General features: G+C 47.5%; 1 protein-coding gene across 1 annotated transcript in view; it reads left to right on the top strand.

The window, feature by feature from the left end:
- Positions 1-6,526: 6,526 nt before the first annotated feature.
- lancl1 (LanC antibiotic synthetase component C-like 1 (bacterial)) overlaps positions 6,527-19,970 on the top strand; it is a 58,878-nt gene continuing 45,434 nt past the window's right edge. The window contains exons 1-3 of the mRNA XM_067988155.1: positions 6,527-6,807; positions 10,964-11,081; positions 17,401-17,608. Of these exons, the coding sequence (XP_067844256.1) occupies positions 6,724-6,807; positions 10,964-11,081; positions 17,401-17,608 (410 nt within the window). The 5' untranslated portion in view covers positions 6,527-6,723. The remainder of the gene's footprint in view (positions 6,808-10,963; positions 11,082-17,400; positions 17,609-19,970) is intronic.

The following is a 19,970-nucleotide window of genomic DNA, read 5'->3' as shown; positions in this document are numbered from 1 at the left end:
CTCACTACATAATCTGACTGTCCCTCTCACTACCATAGTATGACTGTCCTTCTCACTCCCATAGTATGACTGTCCCTCTCACTCCCATAATATGACTGTCTCTCTCAATACCATACCATGACAGCCCCTCTCAATCCCGTAGCATGTCTATCCCTCTCACTCCCATAGTAGACAGTCCCTCTCACTACCAGAGTATGACTTTTCCACTCACTACCATAGTATGACTGTCCCTCTCACTCCCATAGTATGACTGTCCCTCTCACTACATAGTATGACAGTCGCTCTCACTACCATAGTATGACTGTCACTCTCACTACCATAGTATGACTATCGTTCTCACTCCCATAGTATGACTGTCCCTCTCACTCCCATAGTATGACTGTCACTCTCACTCCCATAGTATGACTGTCCCTCTCACTCCCATAGTATGACTGTCGCTCTCACTACCATAGTATGACTGTCCTTCTCACTCCCACAGTATTACTGTCCCTCTCACTACCATAGTATGACTGTCGCTCTCACTACCATAGTATGACTGTCCTTCTCACTCCCATAGTATGACTGTCCCTCTCACTCCCATAATATGACTGTCTCTCTCACTACCATACCATGACAGCCCCTATCACTCCCATAGCATGTCTGTCCCTCTCACTCCCATAGTATGACTGTCCCTCTCACTCCAATAGTAGACAGTCCCTCTCACTACCATAATATGACTTTTCGTCTCACTCCCAAAGTATGACTGACTGTCTCACTCCCATAGTCTGACTGTCCCTCTCACTCCCATGGTATGACTGTCCCTCTCACTCCCATGGTATGACTGTCCCTCTCACTCGCACAGTATGACTGTCCCTCTCACTCCCATTGTATGACTGTCCCTCTCACTCCCATAGTATGACAGTCCCTCACACTCCCATAGTATGACAGTCCCTCACACTCCCATAGTCGGACTGTCCCTCTCACTCCCATAGTATGACTGTCCCTCTCACTACCATAGTATGACTGTCCCTCTCACTCCCATAGTCGGACTGTCCCTCTCACTACCATAGTATGACTGTCCCTCTCACTCCCATACTATGACTGTCCCTCTCACTCCCATTGTATGACTGTCCCTCTCACTACCATAGTATGACTGTCCCTCTCACTACCATAGTATGACTGTCCCTCTCACTCCCATTGTATGACTGTCCCTCACACTCCCATAGTATGACTGTCCCTCTCACTACCATAGTATGACTGTCCCTCTCACTCCAATGGTATGACTGTCCCTCTCACTCCCATGGTATGACTGTCCCTCTCACTCGCACAGTATGACTGTCCCTCTCACTCCCATTGTATGACTGTCCCTCTCACTCCCATAGTATGACAGTCCCTCACACTCCCATAGTATGACAGTCCCTCACACTCCCATAATAAGACTGTCCCTCTCACTACCATATATGACTGACACTCTGACGACATAGCATGACTCTCCCTCTCCCTACCATTGTATGACTGTCCCTCTCACTCCCATAGTACGACTGTCCCTCTCACTACATAGTATGACTGTCCCTCTCACTCCCATAGTCGGACTGTCCCTCTCACTACCATAGTATGACTGTCCCTCTCACTCCCATAGTATGACTGTCCCTCTCACTACCATAGTATGACTGTCCCTCTCACTCCCATAGTCGGACTGTCCCTCTCACTCCCATAGTATGACTGTCACTCTCACTCCCATAGTATGACGGTCCCTCTCACTCCCATAGTATGACTGTCGCTCTCACTACCATAGTATGACTGTCCTTCTCACTCCCACAGTATTACTGTCCCTCTCACTACCATAGTATGACTGTCGCTCTCACTACCATAGTATGACTGTCCTTCTCACTCCCATAGTATGACTGTCCCTCTCACTCCCATAATATGACTGTCTCTCTCACTACCATACCATGACAGCCCCTATCACTCCCATAGCATGTCTGTCCCTCTCACTCCCATAGTATGACTGTCCCTCTCACTCCAATAGTAGACAGTCCCTCTCACTACCATAATATGACTTTTCGTCTCACTCCCAAAGTATGACTGACTGTCTCACTCCCATAGTCTGACTGTCCCTCTCACTCCCATGGTATGACTGTCCCTCTCACTCCCATGGTATGACTGTCCCTCTCACTCGCACAGTATGACTGTCCCTCTCACTCCCATTGTATGACTGTCCCTCTCACTCCCATAGTATGACAGTCCCTCACACTCCCATAGTATGACAGTCCCTCACACTCCCATAATAAGACTGTCCCTCTCACTACCATATATGACTGACACTCTGACGACATAGCATGACTCTCCCTCTCCCTACCATTGTATGACTGTCCCTCTCACTCCCATAGTACGACTGTCCCTCTCACTACATAGTATGACTGTCCCTCTCACTCCCATAGTCGGACTGTCCCTCTCACTACCATAGTATGACTGTCCCTCTCACTCCCATCGTATGACTGTCCCTCTCACTACCATAGTATGACTGTCCCTCTCACTCCCATAGTCGGACTGTCCCTCTCACTACCATAGTATGACTGTCCCTCTCACTCCCATAGTATGACTGTCCCTCTCACTACCATAGTACGACTGTCCCTCTCACTACATAGTATGACTGTCCCTCTCACTCCCATTGTATGACAGTCCCTCACACTCCCATAGTCGGACTGTCCCTCTCACTCCCATAGTCGGACTGTCCCTCTCACTCCCATAGTATGACTGTCCCTCTCACTACCATAGTATGACTGTCCCTCTCACTCCCATAGTCGGACTGTCCCTCTCACTACCATAGTATGACTGTCCCTCTCACTCCCATACTATGACTGTCCCTCTCACTCCCATTGTATGACTGTCCCTCTCACTACCATAGTATGACTGTCCCTCTCACTACCATAGTATGACTGTCCCTCTCACTCCCATTGTATGACTGTCCCTCACACTCCCATAGTATGACTGTCCCTCTCACTACCATAGTATGACTGTCCCTCTCACTACCATAGTATGACTGTCCCTCTCACTACCACAGTATGACTGTCCGTCTCACTACCATAGCGTGGCAGCATCCGCACCCAATATGTTAATTTCTCTGTTCTCTCCACAAATGCTGTCTGATCTGCAGAGGGCTTCCAGCATTTTCTATTTATAGAATCTTAGAAAGGTTACTGCACAGCCCATTGAGTCCACGCCAGCTCTATGCAAGAGTAAGTCCCACTATGCAAGAGCTAGTTCCACTCCCCCGCCCTTTCCCCGTAGCCCTGCAAATTTTTGCTTTCAATTATTTATCCAGTTCCCTTTTGAAGGCCATTATTGAATCTGCCTCCACCATCCCCTTGGGCAGTGCATTCCAGATCATAATCACTCGCTGTGTAAAAAAGTTTTTCCTCATTGGCTCTTTTGCCAATCACCTTATATCTATTATCCCTGGTCCTTGATCCTTGCATCAATGGGAACAGTTTCTCTTCAAATATTTTATCTGGACCTTTCATGATTTTGAATACCTCTATCAAATCTCCTCTCAACCTTCTCTGTTCTCAGGAGAACAACCCCAGCTTCTCCAGTCCATCCACAGAACCTCCTGTCAATCACAGAGTTAGACCCGCCCCTTCAGTCAGTGTAACCGCCTGTCAATCACAGAGTTAGACCCGCCCCTTCAGTCAGTGTAACCTCCTGTCAATCACAGAGTTAGACCCGCCCCTTCAGTCAGTGCAACCGCCTGTCAATCACAGAGTTAGACCCGCCCCTTCAGTCAGTGTAACCTCCTGTCAATCAGACGGTTAGACCCGCCCCTTCAGTCAGTGTAAACTCCTGTCAATCACAGGGTTAGACCCGCCCCCTTCAGTCAGTGTAACCTCCTGTCAATCACACGGTTAGACCCGCCCCTTCAGTCAGTGTAACCTCCTGTCAATCACAGAGTTAGACCCGCCCCTTCAGTCAGTGTAACCGCCTGTCAATCACAGAGTTAGACCCGCCCCTTCAGTCAATGTAACCTCCTGTCAATCACACGGTTAGACCCGCCCCTTCAGTCAGTGTAAACTCCTGTCAATCACAGGGTTAGACCCGCCCCCTTCAGTCAGTGTAACCTCCTGTCAATCACACGGTTAGACCCGCCCCTTCAGTCAGTGTAACCTCCTGTCAATCACACGGTTAGACCCGCCTCTTCAGTCAGTGTAACCTCCTGTCAATCACAGAGTTAGACCCGCCCCTTCAGTCAGTGTAACCTCCTGTCAATCACACGGTTAGACCCGCCTCTTCAGTCAGTGTAACCTCCTGTCAATCACACGGTTAGACCCACCCCCTTCAATCAGTGTAACCTCCTGTCAATCACACGGTTAGACCCGCCCCTTCAGTCAATGTAACCGCCTGTCAATCACAGAGTTCGACCCGCCTCTTCAGTCAGTGTGACCTCCTGTCAATCACAGGATTAGACCCGCCCCTTCAGTCAGTGTGACCTCCTGTCAATCACACGGTTAGACCCGCCCCTTCAATCAGTGTGACCACCTGCCAATCACACGGTTAGACCCGCCCCTTCAGGCAGTGTGAACCTCCTGTCAATCACATGGTTAGACCCGCCCCTTCAATCAGTGTGACCTCCTGTCAATCACATGGTTAGACCCGCCCCTTCAGTCAGTGTAACCACCTGTCAATCACACAGTTAGATCCGCCCCTTCAGTCAGTGTGACCACCTGCCAATCACACGGTTAGACCCGCCCCTTCAGGCAGTGTGAACCTCCTGTCAATCACAAGGTTAGACCCGCCCCTTCAATCAGTGTGACCTCCTGTCAATCACATGGTTAGACCCGCCCCTTCAATCAGTGTAACCACCTGTCAATCACACGGTTAGACCCGCCCCTTCATTCAGTGTGACCTCCTGTCAATCACACAGTTAGACCCGCCCCTTCAGTCAGTGTAACCACCTGTCAATCACACAGTTAGATCCGCCCCTTCAGTCAGTGTGACCACCTGCCAATCACATGGTTAGACCCGCCCCTTCAGGCAGTGTGAACCTCCTGTCAATCACATGGTTAGACCCGCCCCTTCAATCAGTGTGACCTCCTGTCAATCACATGGTTAGACCCGCCCCTTCAGGCAGTGTAACCACCTGTCAATCACATGGTTAGACCCGCCCCTTCAGTCAGTGTAACCACCTGTCAATCACACGGTTAGACCCGCCCCTTCATTCCGTGTAACCACCTGTCAATCACACGGTTAGACCCGCCCCTTCATTCAGTGTTACCACCTGTCAATCACAGGATTAGATCCGCCCCTTCAGTCAGTGTGACCACCTGCCAATCACACGATTAGACCCGCCCCTTCAGGCAGTGTGAACCTCCTGTTAATCACACGGTTAGACCCGCCCCTTCATTCAGTGTAACCTCCTGTCAATCACACGGTTAGACCCGCCCCTTTATTCAGTGTAACCTCCTGTCAATCACAGGGTTAGACCCGCCCCTTCAGTCAGTGTAACCACCTGTCAATCACACGATTAGACCCGCCCCTTCATTCAGTGTTACCACCTGTCAATCACAGGATTAGACCCGCCCCTTCAGGCAGTGTGAACCTCCTGTCAATCACACGATTAGACCCGCCCCTTCATTCAGTGTTACCACCTGTCAATCACACGATTAGACCCGCCCCTTCATTCAGTGTTACCACCTGTCAATCACACGATTAGACCCGCCCCCTTCATTCAGTGTAACCTCCTGTCAATCACACGGTTAGACCCGCCCCTTCATTCAGTGTAACCTCCTGTCAATCACACGGTTAGATCCGCCCCTTCAGTCAGTGTAACCTCCTGTCAATCACACGGTTAGACCCGCCCCTTCATTCAGTGTAACCTCCTGTCAATCACACGGTTAGATCCGCCCCTTCAGTCCAAGAAGCCAACTGTAAATTACAGAGTTAGATCCGCCCCTTCAGGCCATGTAACCACCTGTCAATCACAAATTTCGACCCGCCTCTTCATGTAGCGTAATCACCTGTTGATCAGTGTTAGATCCGCCCCTTCAGACCGGGAAGAGAGAGGACGGGCGAGGGAGAGGTGATTCCACGGTCTGAAGGGGCGGGTCTAACAGTGATTGACAGGAGGTGACACTGCCTGTAGGGGCGGGTCTAACAGTGATTGACAGGAGGTGACACTGCCTGAAGGGGCGGGTCTAACTGTGATTGACAGGAGGTGACACTGCCTGAAGGGGCGGGTCTAACTGTGATTGACAGGAGGTTACACTGCCTGAAGGGGCGGGTCTAATTGTGATTGACAGGAGGTTACACTGCCTGAAGGGGCGGGTCTAATTGTGATTGACAGGAGGTTACGCTGCCTGAAGGGGCGGGTCTAACTGTTATTGACAGGAGGTTACACTGCCTGAAGGGGCGGGTCTAATTGTGATTGACAGGAGGTTACGCTGCCTGAAGGGGCGGGTCTAACTGTGATTGACAGGAGGTTACGCTGCCTGAAGGGGCGGGTCTAACTGTGATTGACAGGAGGTTACGCTGCCTGAAGGGGCGGGTCTAACTGTGATTGACAGGTTGGTGGACCGTTGGCGGGCTCGGCAGCGAGAGCCCCGTTGCTGTGGTTACCGCGGTTTGAGGCCTTGCTCCCCGCTGGCGGTGTCTCGGGTTCCTGCCGCCGCACTCGGCAAGTCCCTGGCTGTGGTAGAGGCCTGGTAAATTGAGCTGAACCGGGCGTGATAGCGGCAACCTGGGGAACGGATGGATTCGCGAGCCTTCAAAAACCCTTACCGGGACTATGAGGGCCCGGCCTCCACCGAGGAGCTGTTCGACTCGGCGGGCAATGTGAGTGGGGGTGGTGGTGGAGAGAAGGAGGGGGTTGGGGGAAGAGGAAGGGGAGGAGAGAGGGTTGGGGGAGGGGGTTGGAGGGGGAGAAAGGAAGGAGAGGGGGAGGCGGGAGGGTTGGGGGAGGGACGGACGGGGTTGGGGGAGGGAGTTGGTGGAGGGGGAGAAAGGAAGGAGGGGGGCGAAAGGAAGGTGGGGAGGTGAGGGTGCGAGGAAGGAGTGGGTGGGAGGGGAGAGAGAGAGAGATGGGAGGATAGGATGGGAAAGAGGGAGGAGAGGGTGGGGGAAGTGAGAGGGCGGAGGGAGGAAGGAGAGGATGTGGGGGAGAGAGGGAGACACAAGTCGGGAGTGTGAGGTATTTTTATAATTACTCGGTCTATCCCTTTCTCCCTTTTGGCCCAGAGAACCTCATGGAGGTAGATTGGTCAGGATGAGGACAAGTAGGTTATTTCCTCATTTATTTCTCTCACCTCCTGCCGCAGGCCCAGTCTGGCAGCTATCTCCTTCAGGACTCAGCCAGCTCGGTCCGTGGTGGTACTGGCAAGCCACTCTTGGTGATGGACATTGAAGTTCGCCACCCAGAGTACCTTTTTTACCCTTGCTACGCTTGGTGCTGATTCATCAGCTGAGGGAGGGCGGTAGGTGGTAATCAGCAGGTGGTTTCCTTGCCCATGTTTGACCTGATGCCATGAGACTTCATGGGGTCAGGATTCAATGTTGAGGACTCCCAGGGAACGTGCACAGGAATTAACTGCTCCCTGATCTTCAGAGGGTAAAGTGTGCCGTTTACTCAGCCACCTTTAAAATGATGCACTGGTGGATCTTGCAGATTCTACTGTCTCTATTCGAGGATTTGAGCTTTATCTGCACACAACCTGACACTGTTTCCCAAAACACGAAAGACATGGATATGTCACAGAGTGTGTATATGATACAGCAATCCTCATTGCCCAATCACCAATCTTTGTTTTATGCTATAATGAAGCCAGCAGCATGTGTTGAGCTAGCATATGTTGTAGGGTTTCATGTGCTGCAGATTTTGGTTCGCACAATTGGTCTTAAAAAAAAATCTTTGTTATATGCAAAACTGCTCTTGTCTTATAAATTTAGTGGTACAGAGATTGTTGGAGGGGGCAGAAGTCTGGGATTGATGAAAATTTGTCAGGAAGTTGGGTTTCAATTATTTCCCAAAAAATTATGGGCTGAAGGTTGTGAATCCTTAAAAATTTAGTTATTAATGACGTCCCATGAAAACTTCTGCAATAAACAGCCAAAGATGTATTGTGTTCTGAATGTGTGGTTTCTGGAGTAGGGAGCGCTGGCATGTGAACTACGTTGGATCGTTTTGTAACATGCAGGGCCGTTCTTGTGTCAGTTGCACCTGATACTTTGATGCAAAATTACATCTTATGAATATTTTGTTTTGTACCCTGGTACCTCACTCAAGTGACTGTTGTTGGTTTGTGAGTCTAGACAGTGTGTGGTGGCAGGCTGTTGAACTATTAGGAGCATCCCAGGCAAGTCCACTCCTGACTTCAATGATCACACATATAGGCCTGATGTGGAGATGCCATTGATGGACTGGGGTTGACAAATGTAAAGAATCTTACAACACCAGGTTACAGTCCAACAATTTTATTTGAAAATCACAAGCTTTCGGAGATTATCTCCTTCGTCAGGTGAGTGTGGGATTCCTACAAAAACTCAGTACCCACGGACCAGTTGAACCAGGAACACTTCTCACCACGATGGACGTCTCGGCACTCCACACCAGTATCCCCCACGATGACGGCATCGCTGCAACAGCATCAGTACTCAACACCAACAACAGCCAATCTCCAGACACCATCTTACAACTCATCCGCTTCATCCTGGATCACAATGTCTTCACCTTCGATAACCAGTTCTTTACCCAAACACACGGAACAGCCATGGGGACCAAATTCGCACCCCAGTACGCCAACATTTTCATGCACAAGTTCGAGCAGGACTTCTTCACTGCACAGGACCTCCAACCAACGCTATACACCAGATACATCGACGACATTTTCTTTCTATGGACCCACGGCGAAGAATCACTGAAGAGACTACACGATAACATCAAGAAGTTCCATCCCATCATCAAGCTCACCATGGACTACTCCTCAGAATCAGTTTCTTTCTTGGACACACGAATCTCCATCAAAGACGGGCACCTCAGCACCTCACTCTACCGCAAGCCCACGGACAACCTCACGATGCTCCACTTTTCCAGCTTCCACCCTAACCACGTCAAAGAGGCCATCCCCTATGGACAGGCCCTGCGAATACACAGGATCTGCTCAGACAAGGAGGAACGCGATGGACACCTACAGACGCTGAAAGACGCCCTCGTAAGAACGGGATATGACGCTCGACTCGTCAATCGACAGTTCCGACGGGCCACAGCGAAAAATCGCATAGACCTCCTCAGAAGACTAACACGGGACGCAACCAACAGAGTACCCTTCGTCGTCCAGTACTTCCCCGGAGCGGAGAAACTACGCCATGTTCTCCGCAGCCTTCAACATGTCATCGATGATGACGAACACCTCGCTAAGGCCATCCCCACACCTCCACTACTCACCTTCAAACAGCCACCCAACCTCAAACGGACCATCGTTCGCAGCAAATTACCCAGCTTTCAGGAGAACAGCGTCCACGACACCACGCAACCCTGCCACGGCAACCTCTGCAAGACATGCCAAATCATCGACACAGATACCACCATCACACGAGAGGACACCACCCACCAGGTACATGGTTCATACTCTTGTGACTCGGCCAACGTTGTCTACCTCATACGTTGCAGGAAAGGATGCCCCAGAGCATGGTACATTGGCGAGACCATGCAGACACTGCGACAACGGATGAACGGACACCGCGCAACAATCGCCAGACAGGAGGGTTCCCTCCCAGTCGGGGAACACTTCAGCAGTCGAGGACATTCAGCCACCGATCTTCGGGTAAGCGTTCTCCAAGGCGGCCTTCGAGACACACGACAACGCAAAATCGTCGTGCAGAAATTGATAGCCAAGTTCCGCACCCATGAGGACGGCCTCAACCGGGATCTTGGGTTCATGTCACGCTACACGTAACCCCACCAGCGAATAAAAGTTATCTGTTTTTAATACAACGGGTCAGTCTGTCTTTCTCTTCCTTTCGGATGTTTCTCCCTCTTTCTCTGTGTCTTGTGTTCTGGCCGTTTGTATATTCGGTGGTCCTGTAGGTAACACCTCTCTGTCTGAACACTTTGATTGCCTTGACAACGGGCAGTTGGAAAGATTATCTGTAATCACCAGGTATTGTTCTCTGAATATAAATGCGAAACGTTCAAGGAATCCCACACTCACCTGACGAAGGAGATAATCTCCGAAAGCTTGTGATTTTCAAATAAAATTGTTGGACTATAACCTGGTGTTGTAAGATTCTTCACACATATAGGGATAGTGGGAGCAGGCTGACTTCTTCCTCTTCCTCCGCGCCCACCCACCCCCCCCCCCCCCCATAGCTCAGGTGCTCTGAGCACCTCTACTGCCACCTCGGGTGAAATCAGCTGCCTTAGCACAGACGATAGAACCACAGAAATGAACAGCTAACAAGGATACCAGTCAGTCCATTGTGTCTGTGCTGACTTTTTGCTAGAGCAATCTGAGACTGATCTCATTGCCCTCTCCCCATAACTCTTGTCATCTGCAAGTATCAAACCTGGGAGCTTCTAGTCTTGAATGGTTCAGTTAAAGTATAATCCCTTTAGCAGATCCATAGATAAAACAATATAAATGTAGTTTATGAAATCTCACCATTTTCCAATCCACACATTCTGATTCTGGGTCACTGAAGAGTGAAAACTCACAATAACCGTCAGCATTTTTAGCTGTGGAGCTGGTGCTGTCAATTATTGGAGTGAGTGAGATTGCATTTTTGAGATGGCTCTTTGCCATTACTTTCACATTTACAGAAATGGTTCAATTATGTTGCGAGCTTCCTGTCAAGACGGCAAGAGATGAAAATGGTCGGAACGGTTTGTGTTTGTGAACTTGAACAATGGGGTGAGCTGAGGGACTTGATGACTCTCTTCATTCCTAATGATCTTACCCTGAAAGAAGAAACATCTTACTTTCTTAATTCTTTACAGCTAAGCAGTGGCTTGATTCAGCACCTGCAGAGCAAGATCAGTGAGTTACTGCAACACATGGAAAATGGGCTGATAAAAGCTGATCAAACTGACTGCACCAGCTACACTGGATGGGCAGGTAATGTTAGCACTGCGCAACTAAAAAAACTAATTACTGTGCAAGCCCAGAAAATAAAGTTTGTATATTTAAATTCTGAAAATAGCTTCTTGTAGGACATCACTTTGTGATTTAAATATGACAAAAGTTGGACTTGTTCTGATTGAAAAGAAGATTTCAAGGTGACCTCATTGAAGTTTTCTAAATGGTAAAATTGATCCAGATAAATTATTCACACTCTCAAAGGATTCAAAAACTAGGGAACATATAATTTTAGAAATTAGAAACAATTAGGAGTTCTGATAGAACTATTTCATGCAAATCATAATACACAGCTGGCTTACATGCTCTTCCTCCTCCGTACACCCTCACCTTGTTGAAATCAAGACTTATTGCAGTTCACATTCTCCAGACCAGAAACTCTTTTAAAAACCCTTATCGCCCTCAATGTTTTCTGCCTACTGCCTTTTAAAACCAATGCTTCGTGTCACCTGATGAGTACTCCTGATTGCCCTTGCCTTGTACCTTGGTAGTGTCCTGCATTATGGGTTTTGGCCCGAGAAATTTACCAGAGAAAAGTCATTCAGCCAAATGGCGTAAATAGTGTCGAGGCATCTGGTTATGTTTCTGGCTAAAGACAGGATAAAGCGATATAGAATTTGATAAATGAGTTTTAAAAAAAATTAAGATGAACTAAAACCAGGATTTGGCTGTGCACTGATGGCCCTACAGTTGAATAGCTTTCAATGCTCACTAGTGAAGAATGGGTATTTGTATGAGGTAATCGAGCCTGTGGAATTCTACTCCAATGAAAGGGGACAAAGAAATGTTGGCTGGTAGCTGATTGACTGCTTAGGTATAGTGCACAAGAAACAGTTGGATGTAGATGGGCGTCACCAGAGTGCAGCATGCAGAACTCAACTTGATAAAGGGAATTTTCCAGCATTGATTTTCAGGTAAAATACATTTGTTTAGGAACATGGCAGTTTTGTTTGTCCTAGTGCTGTTTACGTAGGTGTTCATAGGAGTTGCTGATTTTGAGATTTTTTTTTAGTTGATTGTGATTATATGGAAGAGTAGGTAGCAGTGACCTGGGTAATGACAGTGGTAGTGACGGCATTGAGATTTGACTGGACTTGAGGGAACACGTTGGAAATAGTGCAGTCTGGCCCAGTGTTAATAACTGCTTTTGTCATATTTATTTACTGTAGGTTTCAGATAACCTCCAAGCTGGGGTCAATTTGTCCTTATTGCGTAATCTGCATTTGTGATAACCTTGGAATTGGTTTGTGACAAAATTGATCAACAGCCATTGACTAAACTGTGGTTATACACTGGACTTATAGACGTCAAGAGATGATTTCAAGTATACGGATTGTAAAAATACAATTATTTTCAGTACAGATTTAATTTCCAGTGCTGTAGGTCAGTGGCTGTTTGATATCACTGAAACTGTTTGGATCCAATGCAGTGTATATTTAAACACAGCTGAAACACTGAATTAGTTACCTTGGCTGATGTCTTATCCTAATTCACTCTTCCCATATCTATTATTTCACAGAATGTAATGGTTGTCACAACGCAATGACTGCTAGACTGTAGTTTATAAACCATCAATGAAAGCAGATGAAATGCAGAATCTGACAAACTTTTTTTCTGGATACAATTCTTCATTTTAGCTTCTTACAAGTGCATAGGTTACAATACATTCTGCCCATCGAGTCCACGCCGGCTCTATGCAAGATCAATCCAGCTAGTCCCACTCCCCCGCCCTGTCCCCACAGCCCTGCAAATTTTTTCCTTTCAAGTACTTATCCAGTTCCCTTTTGAAGACCATGATTGAATCTGCCTCCACCACCCCCTCATGTCACGTTTGGTTCTTTTGCCAATCATCTTAAATCTATGTCCTCTGGTCCTTGACCCTTCTGCCAATGGGAACAGTTTCTCTATCTACTCTGTCTAGACCCTTCATGATTTTGAATACCTCTATCAAATCAATTTCCAGCTCCCAACACAACCATTACTCAAGATGGTCGGGGCATCCAACATTTTCAACAATATTACTTATTGCAAAGAAGTGATGACTTCAGTCCCTCATCCCTGGTACCATTCCAGTATATCTCCTCTGCAGTGTCCTAGGTACCATTCTAGTATATCTCCTCTGCAGTGTCCTAGGTACCATTCTAGTATATCTCCCCTGCAGTGTCCTAGGTACCATTCTAGTATATCTCCTCTGCAGTGTCCTAGGTACCATTCTAGTATCTCTCCTGCAGTGTCCTAGGCCCAACCATCTTCAGCTGCTTCATCAATGACCTTCCCTCCATCATAAGGTCAGAAATGGGGATGTTCGCTGATGATTGCACAGTGTTCAGTTCCATTCGCAACCCCTCAGTTAATGAAGCAGTCCGAGCCTGCATGCAACAAGACCTGGACAACATCCAGGCTTGGGCTCATAAGTGGCAAGTAACATTCGCACCAGACAATCTCTAGCAAGAGAGGTTCTAACCACCTCCCCATGACATTCAACGGCATTACCATCGCCGAATCCCCCACCGTCAACATCCTGGGGGTCACCAGTGACCAGAAACTTAACTGGACCAGCCATATAAATACTGTGGCTACAAGAGCAGGTCAGAGGCTGGGTATTCTGTGGCGAGTGACTCACCTCCTGACTCCCCAAAGCCTTTCCACCATCTACAAGCCACAAGTCAGGAGTGTGATGGAATGCTCTCCACTTGCCTGGATGAGTGCAGCTCCAACAATACTCAAAGCTCGACACCGTCCAGGACACAGCAGCCCGCTTGATTGGCACCCCATTCACTCCCTTCACCACCGGTGCACTGTGGCTGCAGTGTGTACCATCCACAGGATGCACTGCGGCAACTCGCCAAGGCTTCTTCGACAGCACCTCCCAAACCCGTCACCTCTACCACCTAGAAGGACAAGGGCAGCAGGCACATGGGAACAACACCACCTGCACGTTCTCCTCCAAGTCACACACCATCCCGACTTGGAAATATATCGCCGTTCCTTCATCATCGCTGGGTCAAAATCCTGGAACTCCCTTCCTAACAGCACTGTGGGAGAACCTTCACCACACGGACTGCAGCAGTTCAAGAAGGCGGCTCACCACCACCTTCTCAAGGGCAATTAGGGATGGGCAATAAATGCTGGCCTCTCCAAGGCCCTGCCTAAAGTGTGGAATTACTGTGCCAGAATTAGACACAATACTCCAGCTGAGACCTTATTTATAAAAGTTTAACATAACTTACTTGCTTTTGTACCCTATGCCTCTATTTATAAAGCCACGGATCTGTATGCTTTTTTTAACAGCCTTATCAAATTGTCCTGCCACCTTCAAAGATTTGTGTACGTATACCCCCAGGTCTCTCTGTCCCTGCATCCCCTTTAAAATTGTGTGTCCTCATTTTACCTTCCAAAATGTATCACTTTACACTTCTCGGCATTAAATTTCATCTGCCATGTGTCTGCTCATTTCACTAGTGTGTCTATATCCTTCTGAAGTCTGTTACTGTCCTCCTTACTAGTAGATAGAGTAGTTAAATCTAACCTGCCTGTCAGCTATCTTCAAGCTGTGTCTGCTAGTTCTAGAGTTCGTGGGAATCCTGCACAAATCAATGTTCAATTATCTATTCCTTTGCTGTTGATTTCTCGGAAAGCCTGGCACATGCGCGGCGAATGAGGTCATCGGACGCAGCGTCACTGTTCACGTTGTAATGTAAAAGGTGACCGCCCCACCCCCCACTTACTACCCAATAAACCTGAACACAATCCATGACCCACACACAATGTCCCATCAGTCACTGCAGCTCTCTTCCCCCACAGTGTTTAGTTTGACGGTGATTAGTGACAGTGTGCGTATTTCCGGTTTACGATCCCATGATGTCCCCCTGTACCTGCGCTGGGCCTCCCGATGACATCACTCTCAGCACATGCTAAAAAGCTCCGGCTCCACTCGTGACCTCGTTTCCAGGGACGTCACCCCACCCGTTCTCGGTGAATGAAATGCGCCCTCACTAAACTAACCTTGCAGCTCATACTATGTAAAATAGTCAATGCTGTAGATTTGTCAAATTCAGCCTCGCAGAGAAACGGCTACAGTCCCCCACATGATCTTGCAGTGCCTGTTCATGGGGCCACATATTTGAAGGGGCCCACAAGTCAATTGCTGGGTTGGCCTGGGATGGAGTGTTTTCAGGGTCAAAGCGAGGTGGGAGGCTGCTCAATGTGGAGGTCTCACTCCTCCAGAGGACGGGAGTTTTTACAGACCTGGTAGCATTTGACAAGGTTCCACGAGAGATTGTTAAAAATAAGAGAACATGGAATTGGAGGCAACCTATTGGTTCGCCCTCCACACCTGTCTCCGAACCTGGACATCAGTTCGTCGATGCTCCAGACTGACGCCACTCCATTTACGTCAACCTTATCCCACCACGGAACCTCTGACTATAACTCTGGACTCCCTCCTATTGTCTCCTCTCTATTCCCTGTTTATTACCAGGATCTATCAATCCTAATCTTGCTATGTAACCACGCCTATGTAACTTGAGCTTCCCTGTGTTCATTCACATGCGCATTTTGGCTGTCACTCTGGACCCGAGCCCATTGCTTCTATTTCGCTTTTTTTCTTCTTTCCTCCTTACCCTCCAAGGCCCCTCTCTCCTGTCGTCATGCCTCCTTTCATTTCTCCCCTTTCGAGTACTCTGCCTCTTACCCCAACCCTTCAGCACTCCTCGACCTTCCTACTCTCCTGCCACTGTCCCAGTTTTGACTCCCTCTTAGATAAGCCTACAGCTTCCCTCTGTGCCTCTCTCCTGCTTCTCCTGAAGGTTTGATCAAGGCTCTCATTGCTGCCTCCTTACGAGCAGAAACCCCAACTGCCCCATCGTACTCTCACTGACATTCCCGCCCAGCGCGCTCGCTGGGGTCTAATCTTGCCAATCTCCTTCCTGTCCCACTCACCCCTCCCAGCGCTGACCCTGTGGACTCTGCCAGTAGATCAGCTGTAACCTCCCCTCTCTGCGTCTCCCTCCAGAATGCCCGTTCACTTGTGAACAAGGCCTTTGCCATCCATGAGCTTATTGAGGATAATTACATCGATATCATGGCCTTGGTGGAAACCTGGCTGAGGGGTGATGACACCTTCCCCCTTAATGAAGTCTCTCCGCCTGGCTATATCTTCCAACACTTCCCCTGCCCAGACCGCTGCAGTGGTGGTGTGGCCCTTATCACCAAATCACACCTTGGTCTGTCCCCCTACTCCTCTGGCACCTTCTCCTCCTTTGAGCATCTCACCTTGTTCCACCCCTCTCACCTCCCCTTTAAAATCCTCGTTCTTTGCTATCCACCCAAGTACCACGCCAAGTTTCTCACTGAGATATCTTCACTGCTTTCCTCCCTCAGCCTCCGCACCGAGCGACCTCTCATCCTCAGTGATTTCAACCTCCGTCTCAACTCATCATGCTCTCTCTCCTCTGAGTTCTCTGCCGTCCTATCCTCCCTTAATCTCTCCGTCCATATAAACTCCCCCACCCATATTCACGGCCACCCCCTCGACCTTTGCTGCCTGCCTTACAATGACGAGATCAAATGACACATTCCAGACAGCAGGTTGGGTGTATATTGTCCTCCCACATCCTGTCGGGGGCAATACTAAAATGTGTTACTGCCACCGTGGTGTTGGTAGTAGACGCGACCTTATATTTGTATTCAATGATAATGTAAATGCACTAACAGCAGTTAAATGAGTTTTTAGACTGATAGCTGGGAACTTCCAACTTTGTTAGGATAGCAGTTTGTCTTCAAATCTTCAGCTCATTCACTGACACTAAAACAAATAGTATAATTACACTAATAAAGCAACTCAGATGACAGATATAACTTTTTTGTGATATAGAATTAAGGTTATAATCATTTAAAATACAATAGTTCCCAAGGTTGCTCAGCAGGTTTATCTAGTGAGTAGCTGAGCCATAAAGTCAAAGAAGGTGTCAGGTTTAATTAGCCAAAAACCAACTGTAAATATTTTCAACCAGTCAAGATTGATGTGTCAAAGTTGCAGTAAGTCCATTCTTTGATGTCTTTTTATGTCTCAAACAAGGAAAGTCTGGTTTGGAACAAGTGATCTTGTTAGTGGCCCAGGGAGCCTATTGTCTTTGAATGAGATCACTTGTCTGTGGATTAATAAGGGTTAACAAACAACATATTATTTCTTTATAAAAGAATGACTCCTGAGATAGGAATAGCTTTTGCCTGCTCATTTAACAGTGGAAATGTCTCCTGACTGCATGCCTATAACAATGCATTTGTATTCCTTCAGGGATTGCTTTACTGTATCTGCATCTGCACAATGTTTATGGAGATCAATCCTTTCTGCAGAAAGCTCTGCAGTATGTAAATAAAAGCCTGAAATGTCTTACTGGGCGTGTAGTGACATTCCTGTGTGGTGATGCAGGCCCGCTGGCTATAGCTTCAGTGGTGTACCATAAGTTGCAGCAAACTCAAGAATCGGACAATTTTATCAGCCAGTAAGTAAAAGTAAGATCACCTAACTGTATTGAACTTTTGTCTGTTTTCTTTCTCCAGCCCCAACATCTCTACTCTATCCTAACCTGCACCAAGTCCTGTTCGCCCAGCACCCCTGTGCTTGCTGAGCAACATTGAATCCCGGTCCCCCAATGCCTCAAATTTAAAATTGCCATCCTCGTGTTTAAATCCCTCATGGTTTTGCCTCTCCCTATTTCTGTAACCTCCTCCAGTCTTACAACCAAACCCTCCTGAACTCTCCGCACCTCTGAATTTGGCCTCGTGCATCTCTCTTCCCTCCACCATTGGTGGGCCAGCCATCAGCCGTCTATTCCCTCCATAAACCCCTCTACCTCCCCCTCCTTTGTTAAGGCCCTGCTTATAACCCATCTCTTTGACCAAGCTTTTGGCTACCCCTCCTACTATCTCCTTCTTTGTTACGGTGTCCATTTTTGTCTGATTGTAGTTCTGAAGCATCATGGGATGCTTTTGTACATTAAAGGTGCTACGTAAATGAAAGTTGTTGAATTGCATTTGTGATCCTCACAATGGGTTTCCATACCAAAGAAGAGCTTAGATTTTAAAACCCACATCCTTGTTTTCAAATCCCTCCATGGCCTTGCCCCTCCCTATCTCTGTAACCTCCTCCAGCCCTACAACCCTCCGAGATCTCTGCGCTCCTCCAATTCTGGCCTCTTGCGCATCTCCAATTTTCATCACTCCACCGTTGGCGGCCGTGCCTTCAGCTACCTAGGCCCTAAGCTCTGGAATTCCCTCCCTAAACCTCTCTAACTCTCTACACCCCTCTTCCCCTTGAAGACGTTCCTTAAAACCTGCCTCTTTGACTAAGCTTTTGGTCACCTGCACTAATATCTCCTTATGTGGCTCGGTGTCAAATTTTGTTTGATAATCGCTTCTATGAAGCACCCTGGGATGCTTAAAGGCATTATATAAATGCAAGTTGTTATTATTTCTCCATCAGAAGGGAAAAGTTATTTTTAGTTTCTCCTCTTTGGAATCCCGCCCTGGTGACAGGACAACTTCTGTCAGTGTTGCTTCCAAAACAGCCCTGTAGGAAAGGAATGGGCTTGGTCTGGGTGCTAGATTAGTGCCTTACGCTGACAACATGGCTGATATTGGGAACTTTCCGTGGGATGGGAGGGAAGTATGGGGGAATTGATAGGTACAATCCTACCATTTTGTAACACTTCGCCATTAAGAAGGCTTCTTAATGTTGTATATTTCATACTATGGAAAATTTACCACATCCAAAATATACTTTAAGTCTGCCCTTTACTTTTAAAAAAAAAAACAACTTTTAGTAAATTACTAAGGAAACTGTATCACAGTGAAATATTACAAACATTTTACTTTATTTTGTTGGAAACCATGGTGGCCGTTATAAAGAACATTCCTGTAATCGCCGTGACATTATCAGCTTGTTTTTGTATCTTCATGTACATTACAAGCTGCTTGTATATAATGCAGTTCACACACTCAATTATTTTTGATGAATTAAAGGCTGGAATTTTTTTTTAAAAGCTGGTTCTTATTTGATTTTAATCCTTACAAATGTTGACTGTTCAGTTACAACAGTTGCGTAGTTGTGTGTTCTTTGGTTAATCTTTCATAGCAGTGGTGCAATATGAATGGTTCAAAGCTTTCTGATTTAATAAAGGGTCAAAGCTGGCTTTAGTTTCTGAGAAACATCGATTGTACAACATCATTACGTTCGGTCTTCTGCACACTACCTTTTCGGTCATTGTACTTTGTTCATTTGAAATTTGGAACAATTCAGCAATGTAGCACTATTAAAGGGGAGAGTAAGGGATTCATTTCAGTGTAAAGTACTTCCTTCTCCCTCCACAACCCATCAATATATAATGTACACCAATAAATAAAAATCTCCCATGTCGGTTTTATTTTCATCTTTTCTGGAGACCTGGGGGGAAATTTTAAGCCCCAAGAACGAGTGAGTTGGGGACGGTTGGGAAGTTAAAATGAATGATTTTTCCAGTGCGATTGTAACCTGGCTCCAACACGCCCACTTCCAGGTTTAACAGAGGCACGTTTGGATGCGTGCGAGGACCCTACTTTCCAGAGGCGGGTCCCTAATTAGGGCGGGTGGGTAGTTATCGGAGCAATTAACGTCAATGCGAGACGTTAAATAGGTCTTTTAAAATTGATTTTAAGATTACACCTCCATCGCGGGTTTCCCGGGGCTCGTGAATCACTCCAGCAGTGAAACGGAAGCAAGAAGGGCTGGATCATAAGGTGAGTGCCTATATTGCACTGCTTGTGGGCCTGGAGGAGCAGGAGTGCTTCCCTGGGCTCAGTAAGCTTACCTTTTATATACCACATGGT

The sequence above is a fragment of the Heptranchias perlo genome, chromosome 7, assembly GCF_035084215.1.
Source record: "Heptranchias perlo isolate sHepPer1 chromosome 7, sHepPer1.hap1, whole genome shotgun sequence".
NCBI lineage: Eukaryota > Metazoa > Chordata > Chondrichthyes > Hexanchiformes > Hexanchidae > Heptranchias > Heptranchias perlo.
This window is presented reverse-complemented; position numbering and strand designations above follow the sequence as displayed.